The 16,526-nt window shown below is 39.5% G+C and overlaps 1 protein-coding gene across 4 annotated transcripts in view; it reads left to right on the top strand.

Moving 5' to 3' along the window:
* Positions 1-16,526, top strand: part of FANCI (FA complementation group I) — a 96,098-nt gene that overhangs the window by 71,055 nt on the left and 8,517 nt on the right. For 3 of the 4 annotated variants that reach the window (XM_064267117.1, XM_023553031.2, XM_064267118.1), the window contains 14 exons: positions 350-418; positions 1,964-2,065; positions 3,039-3,212; positions 3,290-3,411; positions 3,907-4,071; positions 4,634-4,813; positions 9,555-9,721; positions 10,058-10,134; positions 11,058-11,174; positions 13,255-13,306; positions 14,178-14,305; positions 14,406-14,474; positions 14,625-14,718; positions 15,009-15,196. In XM_064267117.1, the coding sequence (XP_064123187.1) occupies positions 350-418; positions 1,964-2,065; positions 3,039-3,212; positions 3,290-3,411; positions 3,907-4,071; positions 4,634-4,813; positions 9,555-9,721; positions 10,058-10,134; positions 11,058-11,174; positions 13,255-13,306; positions 14,178-14,305; positions 14,406-14,474; positions 14,625-14,718; positions 15,009-15,196 (1,704 nt within the window). The remainder of the gene's footprint in view (positions 1-349; positions 419-1,963; positions 2,066-3,038; positions 3,213-3,289; positions 3,412-3,906; positions 4,072-4,633; positions 4,814-9,554; positions 9,722-10,057; positions 10,135-11,057; positions 11,175-13,254; positions 13,307-14,177; positions 14,306-14,405; positions 14,475-14,624; positions 14,719-15,008; positions 15,197-16,526) is intronic. The other variant, XM_064267119.1, reaches the window with a different exon arrangement.

Raw genomic sequence — 16,526 nt, forward strand, 5'->3', positions numbered from 1 at the left:
ATAGGCTGCTGACATAGGATGAGAGAAAAGCATGGGAATCTAGGACATCCTTAACCCTAAAGGGAGAAAATACTCCAAAGCCAGAAGTGACCAGTTGCTTAAAAATTGTGAGGATTATGGTCAGGTGGTTAATCTTGTTCTCAGTGATCAGAGGTCTCTTTTTAGCTTAAACAAATAACCTAAACTTTCTAAATTGTTTTTCCTTCTAGCAAATATAGTCTGTTGTTTTTTTTTTTCCAAAGAACTGAAAATAGGGTAAAGAAATACAGTGTTTTTTAAAGTTATGATTGTCCAAAACACTGATATCTCTATTAAAGAGCTTATTTGTTTTCTATTTGATTCCTCTTAGGGGTTCTATGATGTCCTTCGAAGGAACTCCCAGCTGTCTAATTCAGTCATGCAGACGCTGCTCTCACAGGTAAAATATGTCTTTAAGGATAAAGGGAAAACAGTGAGGTATTGAGCGGTAACTGATCCGCAGACTTTTCAAAATAAAAAACAGTAACTCCCAACTTGTACAGTGTATACCGTGAGCACGCCTGGGTGGTTGTATTTTAGCCACCGCTTACCTATCTGCCGTATCGCCATCATCTAACAGTCACCTCTGAGCTGGCAGTCTGTATCCTAAGTCAAAAGGATATTTTGAAGAACGATTTGTAGAAGGGCTGTCAGAAGCTGTATCTGTTATGTTTTATTTCTGGAAGAAAAAAGAGGAAGAGAGAGATCTGAAGCAAATTACGGACATTTGTTAAATCTGGGTAACAGACACCCCTGTGTCTGTTATTTTCTGTATTTTTCAGTTTTAAAATAATGTTTTTAAATTGTGAAATACTTCAAAGGAATCAGAATTAGAAGAATTCAGATGGAGAATATGTGGTGCGAATCAGACCTTTTACACCCAACATTTATTCATTAAGCATTTATTTGAATCTTTTTTTTCTTTTTTTTGGTAACAGCTTTATCAAGATATAATTCACATATGTTGCAGCTCATCCACTCCAAGCGTCCAGCTCCGTGGTGTGTAGTATATTCACAGAATGATGCAGCCATCACCACAGTCAGTCTTAGAACATTTTGTCACCTCAGAAAGAGACCCATGCCATTTAGCTATCATGCCCTAGTCCCCCATCTGCCCCGGATCCCCACCCAGCCCTAAGCAACCACTAATCTACTTTCTGTCACTATTTATTTGACTATTTGTGACATTTCATATAAATGGAGTTGTACGTGGTTTTTTGTCTGACTGGCGTCTGTCTTTTAACACATACTTCTAAGGTTCATCCATGTTGTAGCATGTATGAGAACTTCATTCTTTTTTTGGTTATGGCTGAATAATATTCCATTGTATGGTATTTGAATCTTTTTTATATTTCAAGATGCTATTATCACTACTAGTAATAACAGTAATAGCTAATGTTTAGCACTTACTGAGGGCCAAGCATTGTGTCACAGTGTAAGGAAGCCCTTATGTGGATCATCTCATTTAATCCTCACAGAAACCCTGTGAAATAACAACTGCTATGTCCATTTTTCAGATTTATATTTTAAGGCTTTGAGAAGTTAAGTAATTTAATTTGCCCAAGGTTGCACAGTTAATAAGTGCCAGAGCTGGGGTCTGAGCTCAGGCCGTTCTGACTCAGGAACCCAAGCTTAACCAGTGTGCTGTAATGCTGGGCACTAACATGAAAACCTTCATGCCAAGAGCAATGGATTAAAAAGTAAGAAGAGCTGGGTTCTTTAGTGGCCTTCCACAAATGTCCTGAGTAACCTGGGCAACTAATTAACTTCTCTTGGCCTCAGTTTTCTCCTCTATAAAATCAAAGAGTAGAACCAGAACATTTTAGCGATCTCTTCCTCTTTTTAACATACCATAAGCTTCAGTGGTCCAAGGTAATTCTCAAACATATAAGAACCATGAAAAGCATTCATGGACCATGGTGTCTTCTATCTTTATGATACACAGTTAAAACAGTTCTATGAGCCGAAACCTGATCTGCTGCCTCCTCTGAAACTAGAAGCTTGTCTTGTGGCCCAAGGAGACCAGAGCTTTCTACAGGAACCACTGGTGAGACTCTTCCCTGCTGTAACCGTTAGTTTTCCTGTTAAGGATAGGGTTGATCTTCAGAAGAGATACCTTTTCCCTATGAAGCTGTCTTTCTGATACTACCCATGTATTTTCGCTCTGAAATCTTCCCTGCCTATCTTTCCAGGCCCATCACCACCTTGGGTCTATGGATATCTCCACATCAGCACTTTAAAAAATCAAGGCATCCACCACTTCCCCCAAAGAGCATCATTTATCTCATTTATAGATCTTTGAATGTATGTACTAAATAAATATGCTTTACAAGGAGGGAGCAATGTCATCTAGGAGCAAACGAACCCAGGGAACCTGCTTCATCAGTCTGGAGGGGGAGTATATGGTTCAGGCTGGGTTAGTATTGGCACTTGCTGAACCTTTATAGAAGATAGCATGGGGTAGTTTTCTTTTCTGATTATCTAACCTCAGAAAGAGACAATAGGGAGAGGATGAAAACTGAAACTCTCTACCTCAAATGACTTAGAACTCATGACAAGGGAAGTGAGGAACCTTTCAGTTGTCATATCCTGCCTTCACATGTGCCTTCTATGCCATAAGATGTCTTCGGCTTAGATCTAAGAAGTCAATGTGCTGGTCTCCCAGAATTCCCTTGATATAAACCGCTATCTTTAGAATGGCCTCTGAGACTCAAAGGAACTAGAAAGGATATAACTCCACAATCTGGCTCCAGGGCTGTTTGTACCAGACCAGAGAGAGCACATCTGATGTTGCAGTCTGAGGTGTCAGCTGTTTGTAAGGCCGCTTCTCCTTGGGAGAGGTTCAGAAAACAATACCTCTGTTAGTTCAGTTAATTTTTCCCAGTTTTATTCATTCAGATTGCGTTTATGATGCTAATGAATAGCTTACTTTAGCTTTATAGACAAGAATTTGCTGGTTATGAACAGCTTCATAGGTTATCCCTTAACAGTGGAGAACACTGCATTGTTTTCTTCTGCAGGCTCACCTGCTGTGTTGTATTCAGCACTGTTTGGCGTGGTATAAGAGGAGAGTGATGCCTCTACAGCAGGAAGAAGAGGAGGAGGAAGAAGAGGGATTCTACCAAGACCTAAATGATATGCTGGACTCTATCACTAATAGAATGATTAAGAGTGAGCTAGAAGACTTTGAACTGGTAATTGCTAGGTCCTCAGCTACACTGAATAACAGAAGTTTTTGGTAGCTTATTAATTTTTTCCTCATGTCTTTTAGGATAAATCATCAGATTTTTCTCAGACTACCGATACTGGCATCAGAAATAATCTCTGTGCTCTTCTTGTGATGGGAGTTTATGAGACTTTAATAGAATATAATTTTTCCATAAGTAATTTCAGGTAAGGTATTGCTGTGACTCCATTTTTGGTGTAATGACTATTCCATTTTATGTTTGGGTTTTTTTTTTTTTTTTTAACTCTAGCAATATTCTGAACAGAGCACAGACCAGGACATTATTTCTTAGATGGACATCTGGTCTGAGACTAGACTGTTTTCTCTCCACCAGTGAACACAAAAGTATATGTCAAGTAGACCTGTGAGTGTTTAGCCTCCAGCAGGCTTTTATTAAAAATTCCCCAGACTCTGAACTGAAGAAGTCCTAGTTTTAATGGAGAGATTTTGGTTGATAGTGTTCTGCAATGACTGGTATAAATAAGGGAGGGGGAAAAAATAACCCAGATAGATCGGTATGTTAATGAAGATCCATTTGTTAATGTTGTTTGTGCTGAAGCTATGACATCTCAAGAAGCATCGTAATGTTCTTATTACTGTATGTCACAGTAAACCAGGATATGCTGATGCTTGCCCTTCATGGTCTCTTTCCTTTTACACAGTAAGAATAAGTTTGAGGAAGTTCTAAGCTTGTTTATGTGTTACAAGAAACTCTCTGACGTCCTTAAAGAAAAAGCTAGTAAAGGCAAAACCAAAATGGCCAGCAAAACAAATGATAGTCTTTTGTCTATGAAATTTGTGTCTGATCTTCTTACCGCGCTTTTCAGGTAAGATTCTAGTATATTACTTAAAGGACTTCTACACAGGTTCACTTGTATTACCTAATTTGGATTCATAGCCAAGCAGAAGTTTTGTCGTTTCCTTGAAATGAAAGCTGGAAAATCCTAGATAGGCATTTTAAACTAGTATCTCAAATTATTAAAGAGAAAATCAGAAACAATAGACTAATGAATGACAGATAGTGAAGAATTCCAACAAGGTATTGTAAGAAAATCTACTTAACGTCGCATGAACACAGTAACAGATAAAAAGGGAAGAAAGAAAAGTGCTAAACTAAAAAAACAAAGGAACAAAAAAAAAACAACAACTAGAGAAAGACTAAGACTGATATTTAATTTTTATCAAACTCAAAGGATAGAGTGGAAGAGGAGAAACTGAGGCAACACTGGGGAGGATGATGATAGAAGGGTGGCCACGGCAGTGACCCTGGCATGGGCTGGCTAGAGAGACTGCTCTTCAGAGTTTGCTGGTTGCGGATAACTCTGAAGTCTTTTAAAAAGCCTAACTCCAGATCCCAATAGCAATAAGGAAATCTCTTTTTCGGTCTAGGGATAGTACCCCAAGCCACGAAGAGAGCCTGTCTGTCCTGAGGTCCAGCAATGAATTTATGCGCTACACGGTGAGTGTGGCTCTGCAGAAGGTGCAGCAGCTAAAGGAAACAGGGCACGTCAGTGGCCCTGACGGCCAGAACCCAGACAAGGTCTTTCAGAACCTCTGTGACATAACACGGTAAGCCGCTCCAACCCTCAGAAACCGTTCTGCTTGTTGTAGGTTCCTCAAGAGAGGAAATCGGGGCTGGGGATAGAGGCAGTTGAGGCATGCACTAAGAGTGAAGGTATAGTCACTAATATTGGGTCTCCTCTGTGGTCCTGCTTTGATGTGGGTTGTTTAGTCACATATAAAATGTTATTATTTTTTCCAGGAATAAAGAAGGATATTGTATAATTATTATATGATTCATTGAGCAGATGTAACAATCCTAAATGTGCGTGCCCCTTCAAAATCCTTGAAGCAAAAACTAATAGAACTGAAAGGAGAAATAGACAAATCCACAGTTTTAATTGGAGATAGTACTCCTCTCTCAGTGATCAGTAGAACTTGTTGTGGGCCCTCCAGTCAGTTCTGACTCAGCAATCCTATATGACAGAGTAGAACTGCTTCCATAAAGTTTCATAAGCTGTGATCTTCACAGGTGCAGATTGCTAGGTTTTTTTCTCCCGTGGAGCTGCTAGTGGGTTCGAACCACCGACCTTTCAGTTGGCAGAGAACCATATTTTTAAGCAAATAACCCGTGTTATATGTTTTTTTGCCACGTGCTCCCCCCCGATTTACTTTCTTTAGTACACTATGCTAATATTTTTTACATGTTGCTGTAAAAAAAAAATAAGCATAGCATGCTTATGAAAATACTTTGTGGGGAGGGGCAGTGTTGGCAAAAAATATATAACACTCACGTTATTTGTGTAAAAATATGGTCACTATTGTGCTACCAGGGCTCCTTATCAATAGAACTAGTAGACAGAAAATAAGGAAAGAGATAGAAGACCTGAACAACACTATCACCCAGCTTAATTGACGTTTCAAAACAGTTTCAAAATAGACATGGTACATTCACCAAAACAACCATATTCTGGGCCATAAAACAAACTCAACAAATTAAAAGGATAAACAGCAGTATATTCTCTGACCGTAACAGAATTTAAGAAGAAAGCAGTAACAAAGTTATCTAGACAATACCCAAATATTTGGAAATTAAACAATACACTTCTGAATAACCCATAGGTCAAAAAAAAAAAAAAGTCACAGGATAAATTAGAAAATATCTTGAACAGAATAAAAATGATAAAATCTGTACGGTCCAGCTAAAGAAGTGTTTAGATAGAAAAATAAAAAATAGAAATTTATAGTATTCACTGATTATAATGAAGAACAAAGATCTCAAATCAATTATCTAAGCTGCCAAACCTTAAGAATTTAGAAAAAGAAGAGCAAATTAAAGTAAAAATAAGCAAAAGGAAATAAATAGTAAAGAAAAAGCAGAAATCAATGAAAATAGGAAAACAGTAAAGAAAATGAATGAGACCAAAAGCTAGTTCTTTGAGAAGATCAATAAATTTAATAAATCTTAGCCAGACTGATCATGAAAAAGAGAAGACATAAATTACAAATACCAGGAATGAGGGAGTAGAGACATCACCACTGATCTTAAAGACATTTAAAAAATTGATAATAATGAACTCTTATAAATAACTTTATGCCAGTAAATTTGATAAATGGATGTTTCTCAGCTGATAAAATTTTTTAAAAGCTCACTCAAGAAGAAATAGGCAACCTGAGTAATCCTGTTTCTATTAAAGAAATTGAGTTCATGATTCAAATTTTCCCTTTGAGGAAACTCTGGACCTAGGTGTCTTCACTGATGAATTCTACCAAACATTTAAAGAAGTAATACCAGTTCTCTGTCAACTCTTCCAGAAAGTAGAAGAGGGAACACATCCTAACTCATGAGGCCAGCATTACCCTAATATCAAACCCAGACAAAGACATTATAAAAAAACTACAAAGCAGTTTTCCTCATGAACATAGAAACAAAAAATACTGGCCAAAAAAATTTTTTCAATACTTTTTTTTTAGAATAAAAAATGCCATTTGATTATTAGCTGTGTTAGTGGTGGACACTCAAATCCAGAACCTGCTGAAAGGATGATTGTATTTGAGCGAGGTCCCCCACTTCCTCTTCTCTTGTAGGCACATATGCCAAGGGAGTAAGGGAGTGAGCAGGCCCCAGCTTAACTTTAAAAAAAAAAATACTAGCAAATTTAGTCTAAAAATTTATGAAAACGGTAATAGATCATGATTAAGTGGGATTTTTCATAGAAATGCAAGGTTGGCTCCAAACTTGTAAGTCAGTCAATGGAATTCATCGTATCAACAGACTAGATGAGAAAAACTATATGATCTTCTCAAAAGATGCAGAAAATCAGAATTTAACATTTGTGATAAAAAGTCTTAACAAACCAGGAATAAAAGAGAACTTTCTCAAACTAATAAAGGAGATCTACAAGAAAACCTACAGTTGAACCCATACTTAAGGCTGAAATACTGAATGCTTTTCCCCCACCCCCGTGCCCTCTCCGACACTATTCAGCATGGTGCTGGAAGTCCTCGCCAGTGCGGTAAGGCAGGTAAACAAAATTAAAGACATTCAGATTGGAAGGACAGAAATCAAACTTTTTTTATGTGTGTGGTAAATATGTATGTACCAAAACATTTACCATTTCAACATTCTTCCCGTGGACACTTCTGTGGCATTGTTCTTCACGTTGCATAACCAGCACCATTCATTATCGATTTCCAAATTTTTCCATCACCCTTAACAGAATAAAACTGTCTTTATTCACAGATAATATGACCGTCTATGAAAAAAAAGGCCAAAGAATTAAAAAAAAACTACTCGATCTGTTAAGTAAGTTTAGCAAGGTTGCAGGATACAAAGTTAATATTAAAAAATCGGTTGTATTTATATATATATATATATATATATGTATATTATATATATATATATACTGGCAGCGAACAGGTAGAAGTTGAGATTTAAAAACAGTAGCACCAGAAAACATGAACCACTTAGGGGTAAATCTCACATCCATGTACCAGATTTCTATGATGAAAACTATAAAACATTAATGAGAAGAAATCACAGAAGACTCAGATAAACGGGAGGACACACAGTGTTGACTGACTGAAGGGGCTCCATAGTGTCAAGATGTGGATCCTTCCCAAACTGATCACATAGATTCAGCACAATCCAAGTCCAAATTCTAATATACGTGTTTGTAGAAATGGACAAGCTGATTCTAAAAGTTATGTGGAAGAGCAAAGGACCTAGAATAGCTAAAAGCAAGTTCGAAGCAAAAGAACAAAGAGGACCCACACTTCATGATTTCAAACCTTGCTATGTAGCTGTTGTATTTAAGACAGTGTGGTATTGGTGAAATCAGTGGAACAGAATAAATAGATCAGAAATAGACCCACACAAATAGGGTTTTTTTGTCTTTTGTTTTTTTACGAAGGCACCAAGGTAATTCAGTGGATAAAGTGAATTCTTCAGTAAATGATTCTGGAACAATTGGACCTTCATATGTGATAACAAAGAACCCCATCAGCATTCCTTGCACAATATACAAAAAAAAAATCTCAAAATGGATTATAGATGGAAATGGAAAACCTAACCTATAAAACTTTAAGAAAAAGACATAAGGAAAATTTTGGGGATCTTGTGTTAGACAAAGATATTTTTAGATATAACACCAAAAGCACAATCCATAAAGAAAATATTTAAAACTGCTCTTTGAAAAATACCCTTCAGATAATGAAAAGACAAGTGACAGATGAGGAGAAAATACTTGCAAAACACATATCTGATGAAAGACTGGTAACCCAAGTATATAAAGAACTATCAAAACTTACTAAGAAAACAAACTTATAAGAGCTAAAACCATAAAACTCTTTAAGAAGTCATAGGGATAAAGCTTTAGGACCTTATTTTTAGTGATGAGTTTGTAGATGTGACTAAAAGTATGAGTGATCAAAGAAAAAAATAGGTAAGTTGGACTTGATCAATATTAAAAAGACTTTGGTGCATCAAGGGACATTACCAAGAAAGTGAAAAAACAACCTAGAGCATGGGAGAAAAAATTTGGAAACCATATATCAGATAACACCTTAATACCCAGCATATACAAAGAGCTCCTACAATTCATCAATAAAAAGACAGCCCACTTAAAAAATGGGCAAAGGACTTGAATAGACATTTCTCCAAAGATTATATACAGATGGTCAGTAAGCACTTGAAAAGATGCTCAACATCATTAGTCATTAGGGAAATGCAAATCACAACCACAATGAGATACAACTTCACACCCACCAGGACAACTGTGATCAGAAAATAACAAGTATTGGCAAGGACATGGAGAAATGGGAATACTCTTCTGTTGCTGGTGGGAATGTAAACTGGTACTGCTGCTGTGAAAAACAGTTTGGTGGTTCCTCAAAAGGTGAAACCTAGAATTCCCATAAAAGACTTGAAAGCAGGGACTGAAACAGATGATCGTACACCAGTGTTCATAGCAGCGTTATTTATAATAGTCAAAAGATGGAAACAATCCACGTGTCCCATCAGCAGATGAATGGATAAACAAAAGAGTGTGTGTGTGCAGTGGAATATTATTCAGTCATGAAGAGAAAGTTCTGATACATGCTATGACACGGATGAACCTTGAAAACATGCTGTGAAATAAGCCAGACACAAAAGGACCATTTATATGAGGTATTTAGGATAGGCAAATGTATAGAGACAAAAATAGATCCGTAGTTACCAGGGGCTGGGGAGTAGGGAAAATGGGCAGGTAAAAAAAATGTACCTCAATGAACCTGACTTTAAAACTAAAATCACTTTTCTCATCTTCAGGGTCTTGCTATGGAGATATACTTCAATTCCTACTTCAGTGGAAGAGTCAGGGAAAAAAGAGAAAGGGAAGAGCATCTCACTGCTGTGCTTGGAGGGTTTGCAGAAGATCTTCGATGTGGTGCAGCAGTTCTATCAGCCCAGGATTCGGCAGTTTCTCAGGGCTCTGGGTAGGTATTTGAATATTGATAAATTGGCTTCGTCTGGATTTCTCCTTCTTTACCAGACCTCTTTGTTCTGTTTGTTAACCTACCAGGGGACACCTGAGAACAGTCCTAATGTTGCAAAGGGGTGACATCTAGTGGATTTAGAATCAGTCCTTACTGGACTACATTTAACCACAAATAGTGGCCAAAAAATGGAATATAGTATTAAGAAATTGCAGAATTTTACAAATTCATTTAAATCTGCCTCCAGACATTGCGGTTTTATAAAATTTTAGCCATTAAAAGGCCAAAAAAGCATGAATCCATAAAAAAAACTATGGCGTTCTTTTCCTTTCCTAGACGTCACAGATAACGAGGGAGAAGAGGCAGAAGTTAGTGTCACTCAAAGAGCGACATTCCAGACCCGGCAGTTTCAGGTGAGACACCTTGGGAAGCTGCTCTTCTTGCCTGAGGCTCCTTGCAAAGTGGGTGTCTACAGGGGCAGCTGGTGAGACTGGGCAGACGGTGAGCAAGGAGGGCAGGAATCTTTTTTCTGGGTCATCACCCAAGCAACAGGATACAGCTGTTAGAATAGGAAGTAACGCATTTAGAAGGATTCAAAGGAGGATTTGTGTTAAGCCACTCCAACCTGAAGAACTCATTGCCTCTGAGACCACAGATTGACTTAAAAAGTTGACATAAGGAGAGAGCCAGGAGTTTGTTTTTATTTTTGAGTCCACAGTATAATTTGGTTTTGTCTGTTAGATTGCTTAAAAGACTAAACAGTGGAGCCTATCATTTCTAATCAATAGTTGTCAAAATAGCAGCGTCTTCTATCACAGAGAATTTGTTTTATTTGACAAATAATTTTAAAGTTTCTGCTATGTGCTAGGGACTGCTGTAGGTGCTGAAGATTTAGCAGGGAACAAAGGAGACAGAAATCGCCATCTTCGTGGAGCTTACATTGTAGGGGGGAGAGACTGTCAAATAATAAAATGTACAATATTTCAGTGGTGAGAAGAGTAAATCAGGGAAGATGAATAGGGAATGCTGGGGTGTTGGGGTGGTCTGAACCTGACATCAGTAGGAGGGCTCCAGGGTGTTGGGAGCCACCAAAAACAGGGTGCATGGTTCATTCCTAATGTGCATTTGTCAAAGGGGGGTGGGTTGGAGGAACAAAAGCCAAGAGAATCCTCAGAGAGGTTTCTGGTCTAAAGCAGGTTAAGAAACAACTGTTCAGTCCAGATTCATTTTCAGATGTTATCCTTTTATAATTTTGGCAGCGTTTGAGTTCTTTCTTTCCCTGCCTTAGGAATCTCTTCTTCCTGCTAATGTTTCTGTGTACACTTTCCTTTATCAGCGGTGCTTGTTGAATTTGCTAAGCAGCCAAGAGGAAGACTTCAATAGCAAAGAAGCCCTTCTTGTAATCAGTGTTCTCTCCAGCTTGTCCAAGCTGCTGGAGCCCTCCTCCCAGCAGGTACTGGTACCACTCATTCTACCCCATTTAGCATCAATCAGAAAGCAAAGATTAGTGCATCTTAAAAGTATATGTCTGAATGTCTCCTTGAAGTGTAGTTTATTTAAAATAATATATTTACTTATCCTCCTGAGTCAAGATCAGACCCATAAGTTGTATTCTTTCATATGTAGTGTTTCTGTCATGTCATACTTCTGTGCATCCATTATAGGATAAAAACATAATGCTTCTGTTTGGCCACTATCAAGGGTAAACAGTAAACACTACAGAAGAAAATCTTCATTTTGTCTTTGCTGTCTCCAGCCTTGTTCATCTGTGTTCTTCCTCACTTTGGGTGCTTCCCTCCTTTTCTAAGGGGAAAGTATGGACAAGCATAGAATGTTAATGATGAAGAAGGCAGCTGACACATTGAGCATAAGACTCTCTCAGCAAGATTACCTGTTACCGAGATGGGGAGCAGGGGCGATTCAGCAAAGAATGCTGACGTTGCAAAGTGACCACAGCTCCAGAGCAGAAACAACTCTGCCAAGATAGGTGATACATGTGTGTGTAGGTGTGTGCACACATGTAAGGTTGGGCACCCACATGGGCGTTTACACACACGGATGAGTAAGAGAAGGCCCCCTTTTTGTCAATCTGTTCCCTTCAGGAGTCCTTTTCTTCTGGAATGATCAAGAGCATCCCTGGGAGCCCAGGGCTGTGTGCTCCTACCACACCTGCCTCCTGATCTTGGGGAAGACGAGGCTGCTTGTGTGCGCCCTCGTCTTGGGAAGAGTTAGATTTGGAAGACTGCAGCCAGGAAACGTTATGGTGTTTAAGTGTTGGAAGGCAGACTTGATTTTCCTGTTGTCCTAATTTCTGGCTGCACAAAGAAAATCCCTTTTTTTACTCACTCCATCCTAGCACCAAACAACCCTTCCCCACTTTGCTTTCAGCTTCATTCCTTCATACTGTTACTTTTGCTGCAGGGAGCAAGGACTGGGAACGAAGCACAGGAACGGCATGAGAGAATTGGGGCTGGGGGACGTTTGGAGGAAAATAAATGGATTTGGAAAGGCTAATACTGGAAAAACTTTTCATTTACTTTTAGCCTCCCTCCCTCCAATAATTTCAAATAGTGTCTTTAAAAAAAAAAAAAAAACTTTTTAAATTTAATTTTGAATAGGTAATAAAGTCATATGATTTGAAAACCAGAAATTATAAAAAGATGTATAGTAAATGGTCTCCCTCCTATCCATGTCCTATATCTCCTCAGATCCCCCTCCCCAAATAAGTAACCACTTTTTTTTAGTTTCTTATGTATCTTTCAAGAATTCCTTTATTCCTATACTAGCAAATGTGAATATAGATCCTTATTCCTAACCCTATTCTTCACATAAAAGCTTATTCTGCAGCTTGCATATTTTGTTTTCCTGGAGATCTTTTATATCACTTTATAGAGAGCTGTCAGTTAGCCTCTTAATTTACCTTTTTTCCCAACTGATCTCTTGTTAGTCACTTTGCACTGAAGTATAACTGCATTTCAGTACCTTTATAGCTGAAAGCCTATTCCAAAGAACTGCTGAAGCAGAAGGTTGACTCTGTTTGAACATCCTGTCTAGTTTTTGCCTCTTCTGTTTCTCTTTTTCTCTCATTTGGCCTCTTGGCTCCCAAAAGCTAATTTTGCTGTCTTTATGGCCAAGATCTTACACTCCCACACCTCTCCATTAGGCTGATATCCTCATGTGTGGAGAGTGTGGGGCAGAGGAAGGAGAACACAGAGCTTTAGCCATACATAGGCCATGGTGGTAGGGGCAAAGGAAGCTTAGGTGATAAGGACCCAGACCTCAGGACCTTTGGCCCTTAATAAGGGTACTGAGGTTGAGAATTAAATCATATGCTGTGGAAGAGTACAGTAATTGTTCTCATAACCCTGGACTGACTTTGAAGCTGTTCCTAGTGATTACCACTTTAGCTCCAGGAACATGTTTTGGCAGGTGATTTGCTTAAACTTGGAAAGGTCGAGGGCTCTTCTATTCTGACAGCACCTAGATCTGTCTTTTGGCATGTTTCTTTAATATCTAAATCACCTTCAATTCAGTTTTTGCAGATGTTATCCTGGACATCTAAGATTTGCAAGGAAAACAGCCTGGGTAAGGTTCCTACCATGTTTCCTTTTAGACTCCGTTAAAAATCATCCTCACCAAATGGCATTTAGAAACAAAGAGATATTCACCATCACACATTCTGGTGATATTCCCTATTACACATTCACCAGAACAACCAAAATGAAAAAGATACACAGTACGAGTACTGAGTGTTGGCGAGACTGTAGAGCACTGCTGGGGTAACCACTCTGGAAAATTGTGCGGCAGTATCTAATTGCTAAAACTCAACATAGGCCTATGACCTAACAGTTGTACTCCCAACAGAAACACATCGAAGAATTCTCATAGCAGCACTATTCTAATAGCCAAAAAACTCGATGGGAAACCCCAAATGTTCAATAGCAGAATGGATAAATAAGATGTGATATACTCACATGATAGAATACTGTACAGTAATGGGAATAAACAAACTGTACCTAGGTACAACAACATAGAGAAATCTCATAAACATGTTGAGCAAGACAAGCCAGACGCAGAATCCTCACTGTATGATTCCATTTGGATAGTTCACAATCAGACAGAACTAATCTGTGATGTTAGAAGTCAGGGTACCAATTTCCCTTGGTGGGAGAAGCAGGGCAGGAAGGGGCTTTCTAGGGTGCTGGTAGTGTTTTATTTTTTGATTTGGATGATAGTGACTGACTGACAATGAAAAACATCTGCTTTCTTTGGGTTGTTACGTGGATAAAAGTGCACACTGTGGGAGTTACCGTGCCTGGAGTTTGTGCAATACTGGGATGTTGTGCCCAGGACACAACAAGCTGTGTGTTCTGGTTAGCACCCCCTCCACGTCCCCACCAAAGGACCTGTCTGGGTCATAACTTACCTTTTAACTTCCTGTTCTTCCTACTTCTAGAGGATGCCTCATTTTGTAAGGGCGTGATGAACTTGCTCTTCAGCCTCCATGTTTTGTATAAGAGTCCTGTCTCCCTGCTGCGTGACTTGTCCCAGGATATCCATGGGGAGCTCGGAGACATAGATGAGGTACTGCAGTAAGCCTTCAGCACAACAAACATACCGCATGGGGATGGAGCTCAGGGGAACAGCCTTACTACCAGTGTCTCACCTCTCTTTCCTTCCCCAGGACATAGAGGTGGAGAAAACAAACCACTTTGCAATGGTGAATTTGAGGACAGCTGCTCCCACTGTCTGTGTAAGTCCAGATCCCCGAGCCATAGAAAATAGCCTTGTCATTCCTTCCATTGGACTCCATGTGAAGAGTAAATTATAGTGGCCATGGTTACTGTATTACTCCAGCAGCTGTGTGCAGTAAGCTAGGCCAGACATTTCTTTTCTTTCACAGTTGGTTGCTCTGAGTCAGGCTGAGAAAGTTCTTGAAGAAGTAGACTGGCTCATCACCAAGCTTAAGGGACAAGTGAGCCAAGAAATCATATCAGGTAAGATGAGTTCAGGATGGGGTTCCAAGAAATGTGATGAGAGCAGAGTCACCCTAAATCCGTACTGGACTGCTGCATGAAATGGGCCCCTGAGCTAGATTTCTGATGGGATGGAAGAAATGGAGGGTCATGTGGCTTAGGGCAGCAGTCACTGCATGATGAATTACATACTCATTTTCCCTACAGATTTCCTAGTTAATGGTATTTCGTTGATTTTAGATTTCCTTCAGTCTTAACTAGAAAATAAGGCCACTTGGGTGTGAATGTGCCAATTTTGTTTCCTTTTTCAGAAGAGGCCTCTTCTCAGGCAGCCCTGCCAAATCAGCCCATTGAGAAAGCCATCATCATTCAACTGGGAACTCTGCTTACATTTTTCCATGAGCTGGTGCAGACAGCCCTGCCATCAGGCAGCTGTGTGGACACCTTGCTGAAGGACCTGTGCAAGATGTACACCATATTGACAGCACTTGTCAAATATGTGAGTATCTGAGAGATGGTGAAGTTCACCCCCGCCGCCCCATCCCAGCCAGCCGGGAGATGAGGCCAGGGCCGCAGCCCGCTGAGCTGCAGTGCATCCGAATGGAGCTCTCACCTACATCTTTGCGAGTCATGGTTTGGTTTGGTCGGTAAGTAGCAGGCTCCCCCACAGGCCGGAGACTAACAGGTGATGGCATAACTCTAAACTTGCTTCAGAGGCCCTTACTTCCTTGGCGTAGGAGCATCTGATTAAGAGTGCATGCATCTTGCTAGCTCTAAAGCTTAATCTACACTTGTAGCTATAGAATAAAATCTGATTCCATGTTACACAAAAAAAATTAGGCCAGTTCCAGCCAGTCTGGGCACTGGGAATAAAGAGAGGTTTATTACTTCTTTCATTCCTTTAACAAAACCAGTTGCCATCAAGTCAGTTCTGACTCACGGCAGCCCTGTGTGTGTGAGCAGAACTGTGCTCCAGGGGGGTTTTAATGACTGATTTTTCAGAAGCAGATCACCAGGTCTTTTTTCCAAGGAGCCTCTGGGTGGACTTGAACCTCCAACCTTTCTGTTTGCAGCCTAGCATGTTAATCTTTGCACCACCCAGGGACTCCATTTCTTTACCAAGTACGTGTTAAATGCCAAATCAGGCATTAGGGTGGAGAGGAAGATTATTTAAAAAAAAAAAAAAAAATTTACAAAGCATACTCTTTGCCTTATTGAGTTTAAGTTCTACCTTATTGAGCTTAAATTAATGCTTCTTAGTTATCTCTTAACAAGAAACTCTTCTTGTAATATTTTGGTCCTCAACAGACATTCAGAGAGTGATGGGAACCAGGTAGCTTACTTCTGATTCTGGCAATGAACTATATTAAATACTTAGAAAGGGATAGACAACCCAAGAAAAACACAGACCACCCCACAGGGTACCCAAACAGCACTGTGGCCGTCTCTGAGAACATGCGGCTCCAGCTACATGATGTGGCTGCTGAGCTTCTGTAGGTAAAATACAGACCACCTCTCCTCTTTATTGCCATTTCTGAAAGGAAAAACAGCAAAATCATTGGTTTTCTAGATGCAGCGACGATCAGCTTGAAAGGTTTTTAAAGCAATGAGCTGAGCAAGTCAGAAGGAAATCCTTCATTGCCTTGTTGTCTAGAGAGCTCGGGAGTATTGGAGGAGGGGGAAAAGGCAGCCTTGTGTCTTGGATTCTCCATAAATACAGTAGCTTGTTTTCTTTTCCCTCTGTAGTCAGTGATGAGTCATACTCCGTAAGCACACTGCACGAGGTGACTAGTTTCATAGGACATCTATGTAGCATGGTATGCTAAATC

Source organism: Loxodonta africana, chromosome 13, assembly GCF_030014295.1.
Source record: "Loxodonta africana isolate mLoxAfr1 chromosome 13, mLoxAfr1.hap2, whole genome shotgun sequence".
NCBI lineage: Eukaryota > Metazoa > Chordata > Mammalia > Proboscidea > Elephantidae > Loxodonta > Loxodonta africana.